Here is a 13,395-nt window from a genome sequence, read left to right as displayed (position 1 = left end):
GCTGTAAAGGTGATTGGCGAAAGTGACACAGAGCTGGAGAAGGGAAAGGATCATGGGACGGGAGGCCTAGGGAGAAAGAAAGGGGGAGGGGAACACCAAAGGGAGATGGAGTGATCTTTCCTTTCAGTTAGTCCTGACGAAGGGTCTCGGCCCAAAACGTCGACAGTGCTTCTCCTTATAGATGCTGCCTGGCCTGCTGTGTTCCACCAGCATTTTGTGTGTGTTGTCATAATTAGAATGCTCATTTTAACATACAGATTGCCTAGGTATGCCACAATTCCATGTAGAAGTTCAATCTTGTTTGCCAAGCTCTTGTCGATTTTGAGCAAAAATTCAACCACAGTGTCAAAAATATCAAGTAAACGTTTTAAGCAGCACCCTTTTGACAGCCAACGCACTTCAGTGTGTAGAAGCAAAATTTCAAACTCCTCAGCATTATCTTGGCATAACTCGTGAAATGTTTTGCTATTTAATTGATGAGCTTTAATTTTGTTGTTAGCAGATATTACTAGAGTCATGCTTGAAAGAAATCGCTGGCTTAGAGTTTTGGCTGCGAGATGTTGACAATGAATTACACAATGGATTGCAAACAGACTTTGAATTTCTTTTTGTATGAATGCCACTAAACCAGCATGGTGACCTGTCATGTATGGTACTCCATCTGTTGCACAAAAAATCATGTTCCAAACTGGAATACTTTCATCCTGAAGATACATTTTGAGCCTGTCGTAGATTGATTCTCCATTGTCATCTTTTTACAAAAGAGAATTTCTTCATCAGCTTTTCCATTTTTGATCAACCATACATAAGGCATCAGCAGTGTCTTGTTGTCTCATACAGTTGACTCATACAGTTTGATACCAAATTCTGTTTTTGTAGCTCTGTGCATAGTTGATACTCAATGTCTTCACTCATTTTGTCAATGTGATGAGCTAAAGAATTATACTCAGGGGAATTGGTATTCATTTTGAGAACAGCGGTGAGCACTTCAGATACACCAGGCATTAATAATCTTTCACCAATTGAATGAGATTATCCACACTTTGCAATCATTTTGGAAATGTTATAAGAAGCGATGAGATCACTATCAAGGTCATTTTTAGCTTTCTTGGCAAATGACTCAAGTGTGCAATGCAATGAATGTTAGTTGTGATAAAGCTGATGTTCAGCAAGCTACCTTTATACTATTTCAGTTAGCGCAATTGACCAATCAAGTAAGATCTCATAATACCCAAAGATAGTTCTTGACCACATATGTGAAGCCAAGGTTGCTTTTGAACACCTCAAGTGGAATCCTTGGGGTCACAGGTTCACTGATTGGCTCTATTTCACTGTTTGGTTTTGGCCAGCACCGTATCATTGTGCAACTTGTTTTCTGAAGATCTGTAGAGAAAGTTGAGAGGGCGCATTTGACTTACCAACTGTTCCGTGCCGTGAGTGAAGTGGAACTGTTGGGCACCATGGTTGCTGATCTATGGATCTCCAATAATGCCTGTTTGGTTGGTAAGATCGGATGAGATTGCCGCGTTTCAGATGTGGTGTGACAACAAGTGCTCACCGCTTACAGAGCTCTGGTTCTTCCTGTGTTCCAGTGCTTCATCCTTTGATTTGGAAGTGCCTGCTGTACTAAAGGTCAGTCAGATCTCATGCCTCAGGTTAGGGTGCCGCTTACCACCCCACCCAAGAATCTTGAATGCCCCCCCAACAACTTCTACTTCCCCTGACATCTCCTTAGAACCAATAACCACTCCTGTTGTGAATCACTGGGTTCACTGGCATAACACTTTACAGTGCCAATGACCTGAGTTCAAGTCCCACTGCTATCTGTAAGGAGTTTATATGTTCTTGCCATGATTGCAAGGGTTTTGACTTCTGGTTTCCTCACACATCCCAAAGACTTAGGAGTTAATAGGTTTATTGGTCATACTAATGTAATTGGGTGGCATGGGCTCATTGGGCCAGAGGGGCCTGTTTCTGTGCTGTATCTCTAAATAAAAATAAAATTGGCTCAGTGGATGAAATCACAGGGTGGTAGTGGAAAGTTGTTTCTTAGATTGGAGACCTGTGGTGTCTTGCAGGGGGGCAATTTGGAAGATGCAGGATAGATACAGTGCAAAGATGAAGAAGTATTCTAAAGGGAACATGAGACAACTGTGGATGACAAGGAAAATTAAAGTCAGCATGAAAGAAAAGTGAGGGCATATAATATAGCAAAAATAGTGGGTAGTTAGAGGATTGTTAAGCTTTTAAAAACTAACAGAGGGCAACAAAAAAACTATAAGATGAGAAAAGATTAAATATGAAGGTAAGCTATTTAAATATATCAAAGATAATACCAGAAGTTTTTTTTCAGATACTATTACGGATAAAGCTTTGGGGTATCTAGAGGCACATGATAAAGTAGGCCAAATATAGCAAGGTTTCCTTAAAAGGAAATGTTGCCTGAAAAATCTGTTGAAATTCTTTGTGGCTCCCTGTAAGCAGACAAATTACAAGGTTGTATAATTTATACATATTTTGATAATAAATGTACTTTGAATCATTTGAATCCTTGAGTCCTTTGAAATAACAGGCAGGATAGACAAAGGAGAGTCAGAGGATGTTATCTAAGACCATAAGCTATAGGAGCAGAATAAGGCCATTTGACCCATCAAGTCTGTTCTGTCATTTTCTCCAATTTTTCTCTCAGCCCCAATCTCTTGCCTTCTTCCTACATCCCTTCATACCCTGACCAATCAAGAATCTATCAACATCTGCCTTAAACATACATAACGACTTGGCCTCCACAGCTGCCTGTGGCAAAGAATTCCACAGATTCACAATTTTCTGGCTAAAGAAATTCCTCCTCCTCTCCATACTAAAAGGATGCTCCTCTATTCTGAGGCTGTGTCCTCTGGTCTTAGACTCTCCCAACATAGGAAACATCCTTTCCACATGTAGTAGTAGGCCTCCATTAGTCTTGATAGACCATGGATTTGCGGCTTGGAAAGTTTCCAGGGCGCAAGCCTGGGCAAGGTTTTTTTTATTGAAGACAGGCAGTTGCCCAAGCTGCAAGTCTCCCCTCTCCATGCCACCGATGTTGTCTAAGGGAAGGGCATTAGGACCCATACAGCTTGGCACCGGTGTCGTCTCAGAGCAATGTGTGGTTAAGTGCCTTGCTCAAGGACACACAGGCAGTCTCAGCCAAGGCTTGAACTAGCGACCTTCAGATCCTCTCCACATCCACTCTGTCAAGGCCTTTCACCATTCCACCGGCTGTGTGTTGCTTGAATTTCCAGCATCTGCAAACACTGAGCGGCATAGGAAGTCATTCCTACCTGTGGCCATCAAACTTTACAACTCCTCCCTCCCAACTCCACCCTGAGCCAATAGGCTGGTCCTGGACTTATTTCCACTTGGCATGATTAACATTATTATTTAATTATTTATGGTTTTATTTTGCTATATTTCTTCACTATTCTTGGTGTAGCTGTAATGAAACCCAATTTCCCTCGGGATCAATAAAGTATGTCTGTCTGTCTGTCTGTTTGCCTTTCACCATTCAATAGGTTTTAATGAGGTCACTCCTCATTCTTCTGAATTCTAGTGAGTACAGGCCCAGAGCCATCAAACACTCCTCATAATGCATGCCATTCAATCCTGGAAACAATTTTGTGAACCTCCTTTGAACCCTCTCCAGTTTTAACACATGGTTCCTTAGATAAAAGGCTCAAAACTGCTCACAATACTCCATGTGGCCTCACCATTATCTTACAAAGTTTGAACATTACATCCTTGCTTTTATATTCTAGTCCTCTTGAAATGAATGGTAACATTGCTTTTGCTTTCCTCACCACAGACTCAACTCTGCAAATTAACCTTTAGGGAATCCTGCACAAGGACTCCCAAGTCCCTTTGCCTCTCAGTTTTTTGTATTTTCTCTCCGTTTAGAAAATAGTCAGCCCTTTCATTTCTTCTACTGAAGTTCATGACTATATACACCCTAACACTTGATTCCATCTGCCATTTCTTTGCCTATTCTCCTAATCTGTCTGAGTCCTTCTGTACCCTCTCTACTTCCTCAAAACTATGTGCCCCTCTACCTTTCTTAATATCATCTACAAACTTGGCCATAAAGACATCAATTCCATCATTCAAATCACTGACATATAATGTAAAAAAAATCAGTTCTGACACAGACCCCCATGGAACACCAGTTATCACCAGCAGCCGGCCAGAAAGGACTCCCTTTATTCCCACTCTTAGCCTCCTGCCAATTGGCCACTGCTTTATCCATGGCAGAATCTTTCCTGTAATACCATGGGCTCATAGCTTGTTAAGTAACCTAATGTGGCACCTTGTCAAAGGCCTTCTGAAAATCCAAGTACACAACATCAACTGATTCTCCTTTGTCTATCCTGTCTGTTATTTCTTCAAAGCATTTCAACTGATTTGTCAGACAGGACTTTTCTCTTGAGGAAACCATGCTGACTACAGTGTGCCTCCAAGTAACCTGATACCTCATCCTTAATAATTGATTTCAACATCTTCCCAACCACTGGGGTCAGACTAACTGGTCTATAGTTTCCTTTCTTTTGCCTCTCTCCCTTCTTGAAGAGTGGAGTAACATTTGCAATTTTCCATTCTTCTGGAACCGTACCAGAATCTAGTGGTTCTTGAAAGATCATTACCAGCATCTACTTGGACAAATGTCCTTTGACAGGGTATTGTTTATGAGGCTACTTAATGGGATAAGAGCCCATGGTGTTACAGGAAAGATACAAGCTTTGATTCAAAAATAGATTGATTGGCAGGAGGCAAAGAGTCAGAATAAAGGGGGCCTATTTTGGTTGGCTGCCAGTAATAAGTGGTGTTCCACAGGGGTCAGTATTGGAGCTGTTCCTTTTCATGTTATATGTCAATAATTTGGATGATGGTTTGGTGGCTAGGTTAACAGATGATACAAAGATAGGTGGAGGGGCAGGGAGTTTGCAGAAGGACTTAGGGAGAATCAGCAAAAAAATGGCAGATGGAATATAATGTAGAGAATTGTATGGTCCTGCACCTCGGTAGTAGGAATAAAGGCATAGAATATTTTCTAAATGGGGAGCAAATTTTCTTAAAAATCAGTGGTGTAAAGGTCCTTTTGCAGGATTCCTTAAAGGTTCAAGCTCTGTTACTATTTCTATTCTCCCCTCCTCCTCACCTGGATCCATCTATCTCTTACCAGCTCCTGCTCCAGTCTTTTGCCTCACCACTTTATACTGACTATCACCCTTCTATCATTCAATCCAAATTAAGGGTTTTGACCCAAAATGTTGATTGTCATTTCACTTCACACATTCTGCCAGAACTGCTGAACTCCACCAGCATTTTGCATATTGTTCCATATTTCAGCATCTACAGTCCCTTCTGCCTCCTCATCAAAGGATATAGGTCAGTTGGAAATAAAGATGGAGAAGAGGCAGATGGAGTTTATATCTGGATAAGTGTAAGGTATTGCAATCTGGGATATTGAATGTAAAAGGAAAATATATAGTAAATAGTTGGACCCTTCAGAGCATTGATATAGAGAGTTATCTTGAACTACAAGTCCATAGATCTCTGTATGGCAAAACAGTTAGACAGGGCGGTAAAGAAGGCATTGAACATTGTTGCCTTTATCTGTCAGGGCATTGAGTATAAAAGTTCGGCAACTGCGTGAATTTGATCTTTTGCTTAGGCCATATTTGTTATATTGTGTTCAGATCTGGTCGCTCCATTACAGAAAAGATATGGAGACTGTGGAGAGTGTGCAGAAGAGATTCACCAAGATGTTGCACAGATTAGAGAGCATTAAGTGTTAGACAAAGTTTGCTTGTTTTCTCTGGAGCACCAGAGGCTGAGGAATGACCCGATACAAGTATATAAAATTATAAAAGACATGGGTCAGATAGAATCCTTTGTGCAGAGCAGAAATATCATATACTGAAGGTGGGTAACATTAAGATGAGAAGGGGGAAGTTTAAATGAGATTTGTGAGGTAAGGTTTTACATAGAGACTGCTAGGAACCTGGAAATACACAGCCAGAGCATAATATGATATTAACATTTAAGAGACATTTATATAGCCACATGGACACTAGGTATAGCTATATAGATATCTATGCAGTTAGATGGGATATTGGTATAAATTAGCATTTTGGTTGACTGAACTGATTCCACAACCTACAAACTCACTTCAATGACTCTACAACTCATGTTCTTAGTATTATTTATTTGAAAAATTTGTCTTCTTTTGCTCTTTGGTTGTCTGTCAGTCTGTGCTTATGTACAGTTTTTCATAACTGCTGTTGTATTTCTTTATTTTCTGGCAACTACCTACAACAAATGAACCCCAGGGTAGTGGTGACATATATGTACTTTGATAATAAATTTACTGTGACTTTGAAATTTACTTTGATGTAGGCACCATAGACAGATAGAAACTGTACCCAAGAACCAATAGTTTAATGAGAATTTAAAGAATTGCTCATTGAAACAACCAAAATATCATCATTGATGTTAACTGAGAGCCAAACAGAAGTTGCAAGAGGATGTAGTTTTGGACCGTCAACACTAACATTCATTTGATCTTTTGAATACTCTGATCCTTGGTTCATGTTTTCTAAGCAAAGCTGATACCTATTGAACTATAGTCAGGGTCAGAAGCTACAGTTCTAGGAGCTGTTGTCTTTTCCTTTGTATTTGCCTTAAAAATAGGCCAAATAGTTTCATATCCATAAAAGACAGATTTATCTTGGTTGAAATGGTATATTTTCACATTATTGTATAAGTTGCAAACTTCTGCAGCAATCATTGTTAGATTCACTGCCATTGATAGTAGCAGTGATATTAGTTTGGCAAGTCATCAAGGCCACTTTGGCCCTAACTAAATGTGTATCTAAACTAATCCCTTCTGTCTACACAATGTCCATTCTCAGCCTATCCATGTGCCTATTTCAGAGCATCTTAAATGCCTCTAATGTTTTTGCCTCCCACCATCATCCCTGGCAGAATATTTCTGGTGCTCAGCAAAGGCTGCCTTTGTTCCTCAAGGAACTGGAACACTGAAGAGCAGTTTCATTGTTGCTTTCTTGTTTACAGATACTCCTTTCTGGACCCTGACATTTTTACCCTTCATAACTCTGGTGCTCTACTTGTTGACACAGAGCGTGGTGATTCTGAAACATTGTTCGAATTTCATCTGTATACAGACAGAACAAAGGAAGAATCATCGGATTTAACTTCAGGTTGTATTCAAAAGCAGAATGGTCAGGCTGTTGAACAACTCATGCATGTATATTTCTGTTCAACAAATATGTTCCATAGGTTGTATTCTCTGTTTCAGGTGGTGTCATTTGTAGCATCTGCCAACAAATATTCAAAAAAAAAGTTGCACAGAATCAGAGTAATACACCTCCACAAGCTGGATCAACATGTTGACATTGTGTGGAGGGTTGCATGCTTCAAGGATTCCATCAAGCAATGCCAACTCAGGGCCACCCATGTTGGAACAGCTGTGGATGAGATGTCAGACAAAGATTGATCCAACCCCAGCTCCCAAATGGACAGACTTGTGTCTGCCCCTCCCGGGCCACTCTCCAATTAGAATAGTTCCAAAGATGCCTATTAATACTAATCTTATTTGCCTGTGTTTTGCCCATATCCCCCTAAATTCTCCCAATCCATGTACCTACCCAAAAGTTTTTTTAAACACTGATTGTACCCACCTCTAACACCACCTTTGGCAGCTTATTTCACCTACCCACCACCTTCTGTGTGAAAAATGTGATCCTCAGATTCCCTTTAAATCTTTCCCATTTAACTTTAAACTTCTGTCTCCTATTTTAGACTCCCCTACTCTTGGAAAAATAATATAACCATCCAGCTTATGTATGCCCCTCATGATTTTCTATACCTCTGTAAGGTCACCCCTTAGCCTCCTTTGCTCCAGGTTATCTAGTTTCACAGTATAACTCAAGCCATTTGGTCCCAGCAACATCCTTGTGAATCATTAATGCATACTGTCTTGCTTATTAACATCTGTTAGATAGTATGGTGACCAAAATGGCACTCATTATTCCATCCATCAGATAAAATGCTTGAAATCATTATAAATCTGGATCATTTAACATTAGTAGTAAAATAAACACAACTGTTGGTGTTTCAAAGAAAAGTCATTAATTGGGCATGTAACGAAAGACGTGGATCCTTAAGTTTGTTATAGTTGGGGGTGGTAGTGGGGTTAAGCTCCCACTACCTATTAAATGCTCCCAGTGGCGTTTGTCTCAAGTAGCCTCTGACAACCACCTCCTGGCCTTCATGTGTGTCTTAGCTACTAATTCCAGCCGAACCATTTTTACTGAAAAGAGAAGGGACAAAAGCGGGTTATTGGCACCTTAAAACCAGTTGTTTTGGGCAAATGGGGCTTGTAAACCATGGATGGCAGCTTATCTAGGAGAAGGAGTACTCTAATCTAACACCTCCTCTGCCTTGTGGCTATATCCACTCAAGGGAAAGGCTTTGTGTGTAAACCCTGAAGGAAAAATCTGGAGCTGGAGTAAGGTAGTCCTACATTGAGTTCAATGCTGACTGGCAACTCCTGCAATGCCACTGGTGTCAAACTGCATTTATCTCTGGGGTTTCTGTGAATTCATTATCTGCATGGAGAGGGGAAGCCTGCTGCAATAGTGTGTTCTTCATATCATACTGCCCTGGCTTGCCTACAGGCTTGCGTATTACATAGATAGCTGGGACATCCCTGGTCAACTCTGACCAGTGGAGGGCCTCACAATGAAAGGTGAGCATATTCTTGTAAATTCTGTGTTGTTCTTCAGAAAACAATACAGTGGTTCACATCCGGGGGCATTAATGAATCGCTGACCTTGAGGTATTTCAGGTTATAACTCAGCTCAGCAATAATATGTGATTGGCTTGGGCAAACTGCTATTGTAACACGAATTTGCACCAAATTCCCTGAAGCTCCAATAATTTTCACAAATACCAGGCACCACTGCTCAGGTGCACAGAATTGCCAGGAATGCTACTTTGCTTTGAGACTGAAGCTAATACATCTGCTGTTTTTAAATATCTGATGGGATTCGTAGCAGAGAATACTAAAAAAGTGGTGTTGCCAGGAGGTATAAAATTTCACATATTTTATGGTGTGGAGATGTATTTGCCATTAATATTTAGTAAGCTAATGATGGCACAATACACTGGGAATGATGTTAGCTCTTTCCATCTAATACTATTTTCCTAATTGATTTTGCTGCAAGGGTGACATGAAGTGCTGGATCTTTAGCACAAGATATGTGTTCTATCAGAATATTGAGCCCTGACTATAGGAGTACAGACCTGCCAATAGTAAAGTTCTGTGAATGCTAGAAATAGCTGATCATGTAGTGCTTGTTGAGAGAGTCTGTGACCTTTATCGGAATAGAAAGGTAAGTGACCAGAAACTTTAGCTCTGTTCCTCTCTCTACAGATATGTTTGACCAGCATTTTCAGTTTGTTTAGATCAGCACTGGCATTGACAAGTTAGTTCGGCTATTCAAGATCAAGTTTTTAATAAATATTTTTCATCTTCAAGGTCCACACCACCTAGCAGATCTTGATTTCCACCAGGCAGAATTCAAATGCTCTTATAGTTTCCATACATAATATTAAATTTCAGAAAAGGTTATATAGTTTTGTTAATATGTTTTGTGTTGAATTTTTGAAGTTATGAATTTTAAAACAAGCATAACTATTTATTGCATAATGTTTTAATTACATAGGTGATAGTATCTCTGAAAGCTCTGAAAGTGAGCTGTCAATATCAGCAATTCAAATGAAGGAAGAATCTGTACTCACTAGCGAAGAAGCAGGCATGCCGAGCAGTTCTGCCAACTTCATTATAGACCAACTGAGCAAAGCATTCTTGCACTTCAGAAGAGCAGTGGTAATTACATTACCAAAATGTTTATGTTAATTAAAGTGCTTGCTTCCATGAGTTATTTTCCAAGCAATGAAAACATTAGATAATTCACATTGCTTGTGATGATATTTCTGTTCAATTCATATTTCTCACAACATAGAAGCAGGCCATTCAGCCCTCTGAATACAAAGAAGGCTATCACAAGAAAGCAACATCAATCATCAAAGGCCCCCACTATCCAGGCCATGCAACTGTACTAACCCTTAGGTCCCACACCACCAGGTTCAGGAACAGTTTTACCCAACAACCATCAAGCTCCTGAACCAGCATGAATAACTTCAATCACCACTACTCTGAATTGAATTTACAACCTACAGAGTCATCTTTAAGAACTCATTACAACTTGTGTTCTCAGTATTATTTTTACTTGAACTGTTTGTCTTCTTTTGCACATTGATTGTTAGTCAGTCTATTGTATTTCTTTTGTCTGTAAACGCCTGCAAGAAAACGAATCTCAAGATAGTATATGGTAATGCACACGTATGTACTTTGATAATAAATTTACTTTGAACTTTGAGTTTGTGCTGGCTCTCACAGCAATATCATCAATCTTATTCCCTTTATTTCCCGATAATTTATTCTCTTTTATACCTATCAGCTCCATTATAATTCTGTTACTTGTTGCCTACACTAGGGGTAGTTTACTGTGCCAGTTAACTTACCAACTTGGGATGTGAGAGAAAAATAGATCACCCGAAGTAAATCCCTGTGGTCATAGGAGGATGAGTAAACTTCATAAAACAGCACCTGAGGTTAGAATCAAACCTGCTTGACTGAGACTTTTAGGCAGCAGGACTATCTACCGAGCCACACTGGTTGCCATATTCATTTCCCCCCATCACATCTAGCTTTTTTTCATGGATTCAATGGCCTGATCTCTGTATTTTTTAAGGCAGACAATGTGAACTTCCATCCACTCACTGCCCTGTCAGGTTTGAGCTGCGTGATAACTTCAGGTTTAGTGGAATCAGCAGGTTTCTGTTCTGCCATACTTTGTGCTAAGAAAATGTGTCATTATTGTTCGTTACTTGCCTCATTCAGCCTTCTAGAAAAGACAGAAACAAAATGAGATTTTCAATATTAGCCTATAAAATACATATGCTTTTCTGTGCATTTTGAGGGAACTGATGCAGTTGCCATAGTTGTATTCAGCATTCTGTTAGCATTTCAAACTGATTAAACATCTACTGAGGTTCATACAAGTGACAATATCTAGGTTACTGATCAATGCTGTTAACAGCATTCTTTGGATTGAAGTTATCATTTTCCAAGAACTTGAACCAATTCTGAAGCCCTTTCCTTAACATTGACTTAGCATTGCAGAGTGCAGCAGTGTTCGTGCAGTTTTGTTAAAGAGTGGAAGAGTTTAATCATTCTGTGACTCCTTCAATCCTTAGTAAAAAAGCTTCCTTTAAAGGACTACAGCATGAAGTGTCTCAATCGATTACAATGAGCCAGTGATTATTCCCACCAGTGGAAATCCATTTCAGAGGATTTATCTTCCAATCTGTAAGGAAAGGCAGTAGATTTGAGGATAACCTTCCAGAGATGAATCCTAAGATAATGCTTCTTAAATTTTCTTCTGCTGGGCTTTCTGCATGCTTCAAACATTGTTGATCAGCATTGCTTTCAGCTTATTTTATTCAATATAAATACACAGTAATGAAGGGCCATCTATAGATTTACCACAATATCTTGGTTGCTCCTCTTTACTGCTCTTTATGATTTAAAATTATTTGTTAGAAATGGCTTGCATATTATTCTCAATATTTACTGTAGTGATACTATAATTATACAGGAAGAATGGCTTTTTAATAAATTACTTACTTAGAATATCTGTGACACCAAAGAAATATTTTTATTTAAAGTAAACCTCTTGATATTTATCACAGTGGAGTTTATGCTAAGCAGAAAGCTACCCCGTTTAACTCATTCATGCTTTCATTAAAGTATATTTTCCAATTTTAGGTGCTTGCACACCGTGGAGGACATTGGACAATTTTGCAGAATGCATGTCAACTTCTATGGAACTGTGCACATATTGCAATGATGTACATCACTGGAATGGACTCAGCAAAAGAAGGCGTTTTAAGCTCAGACAATGTCAAGCTGATCCTCTGTCTACCATTTAACTTAGCTGCACAGAATCTCCTTGATATGATATTGCATCTACAGAATAGCAGTAATTTTGTTCAGGTAGTGGCATCAGATACACCAGAGTGTGCATTCAATGGTCAGGAATAACTTTAGACCATTGTTAGTGACGATGGAAGATGCAAACAATTCTGAGTACATTTTTTTGGCATTTAAAAAGGCCCACATTCATCCTGTTGAAAAAGTAGTGTCTGAGTTTCAAATCTCTTACTAGCCTTCTCCTCCCTAGCTCTGTATCCTCTCACAACCCCCTATAATACCTGGATCTCAGTTTTACTATTTGTGGTTCTTTATTTCCCTCTACTTAATAATTTTGTTGCGTAATAATCCTTTGCTCATCTCTTTTACATCTCCTTTTGGGTTTCAGTGTCAAAATTTGCTTAATGTTCTTTAAGTGAAATAACTCAGGATGACTTGCAAAGTTAAAGATGCTATATAAATGCAAGTTGTTGCTTCTGGACAACCCTGCTTCTTTATGATTTAAATATCCTTACATTTAAACTGGCTGGTAATTCCAAAGCAGGAATATTTTACCCCTGATTCATTACTGATTTTTAAGGAAATGCAGAAAATATTATTGACATTTCAGTTTATGTAATTACATTTTATATAGACTAAGTTCTTTTCTGAAAGTTTGATCAAATAGTAAATGCTGCTTTCCATCTTATTTAGTTTATTGATCCAGATGGCATCTTCAATGTCCCAAGCTGCGTGAGACCCTTATCAAATGATAAAGGTGGATTTGATCTGACATTTGAACACCCGTTTGATGATGTGAACATAGTTGATTTACATTGGGTGGTTGCTATGGTATTATACACTTTAGAACTGCTATGCAATCAACAGAAATGGGAATCATTAGTCCACTTGGCCATTTACTTCAACATTGTTACACAGTGAGTGATATTATAATCCTCTACTCTGCTTTATGTTGCATTTAGATGATGGGTCTAATTTCATGTTTACTGGTCTCTTCTTGATGTCTCTGTTTTGTCCAGGATGAACATAGGAAACGTTATAGAACTGAAATATTGTGTTTTATATTTGTAGAGTCAGCATTTCCTGCACATGCTATTACCACTAAGCTCAAAGGGCTGTAAATGCCATCAAAGTACTTAAGCATTTATGAATGTTGCTCATGTTAAAAAAAAATCAACAAGAATTAATTACCTTTTTTCAATTTAATGAAATATAATACAAGTTTAAAATACAAACTGCAAGCAAATACACATTTATATCTATTTGTTTGTATTTCACTTATA

The 13,395-nt window shown here is 38.9% G+C and overlaps 1 protein-coding gene across 1 annotated transcript in view; it reads left to right on the top strand.

Annotated features, from left to right (window-relative positions):
- LOC140738179 (cilia- and flagella-associated protein 54-like) overlaps positions 1–13,395 on the top strand; it is a 127,722-nt gene that overhangs the window by 71,690 nt on the left and 42,637 nt on the right. Inside the window, exons 20-23 of the mRNA XM_073065296.1 lie at positions 7,105–7,250; positions 9,780–9,943; positions 11,948–12,175; positions 12,806–13,029. Of these exons, the coding sequence (XP_072921397.1) occupies positions 7,105–7,250; positions 9,780–9,943; positions 11,948–12,175; positions 12,806–13,029 (762 nt within the window). The remainder of the gene's footprint in view (positions 1–7,104; positions 7,251–9,779; positions 9,944–11,947; positions 12,176–12,805; positions 13,030–13,395) is intronic.

The sequence above is a fragment of the Hemitrygon akajei genome, chromosome 14, assembly GCF_048418815.1.
Source record: "Hemitrygon akajei chromosome 14, sHemAka1.3, whole genome shotgun sequence".
Classification (NCBI taxonomy): Eukaryota; Metazoa; Chordata; class Chondrichthyes; order Myliobatiformes; family Dasyatidae; genus Hemitrygon; species Hemitrygon akajei.
Note: the sequence above shows the minus strand (reverse complement) of the source record. Positions and strands in the feature narration are given on the sequence as shown.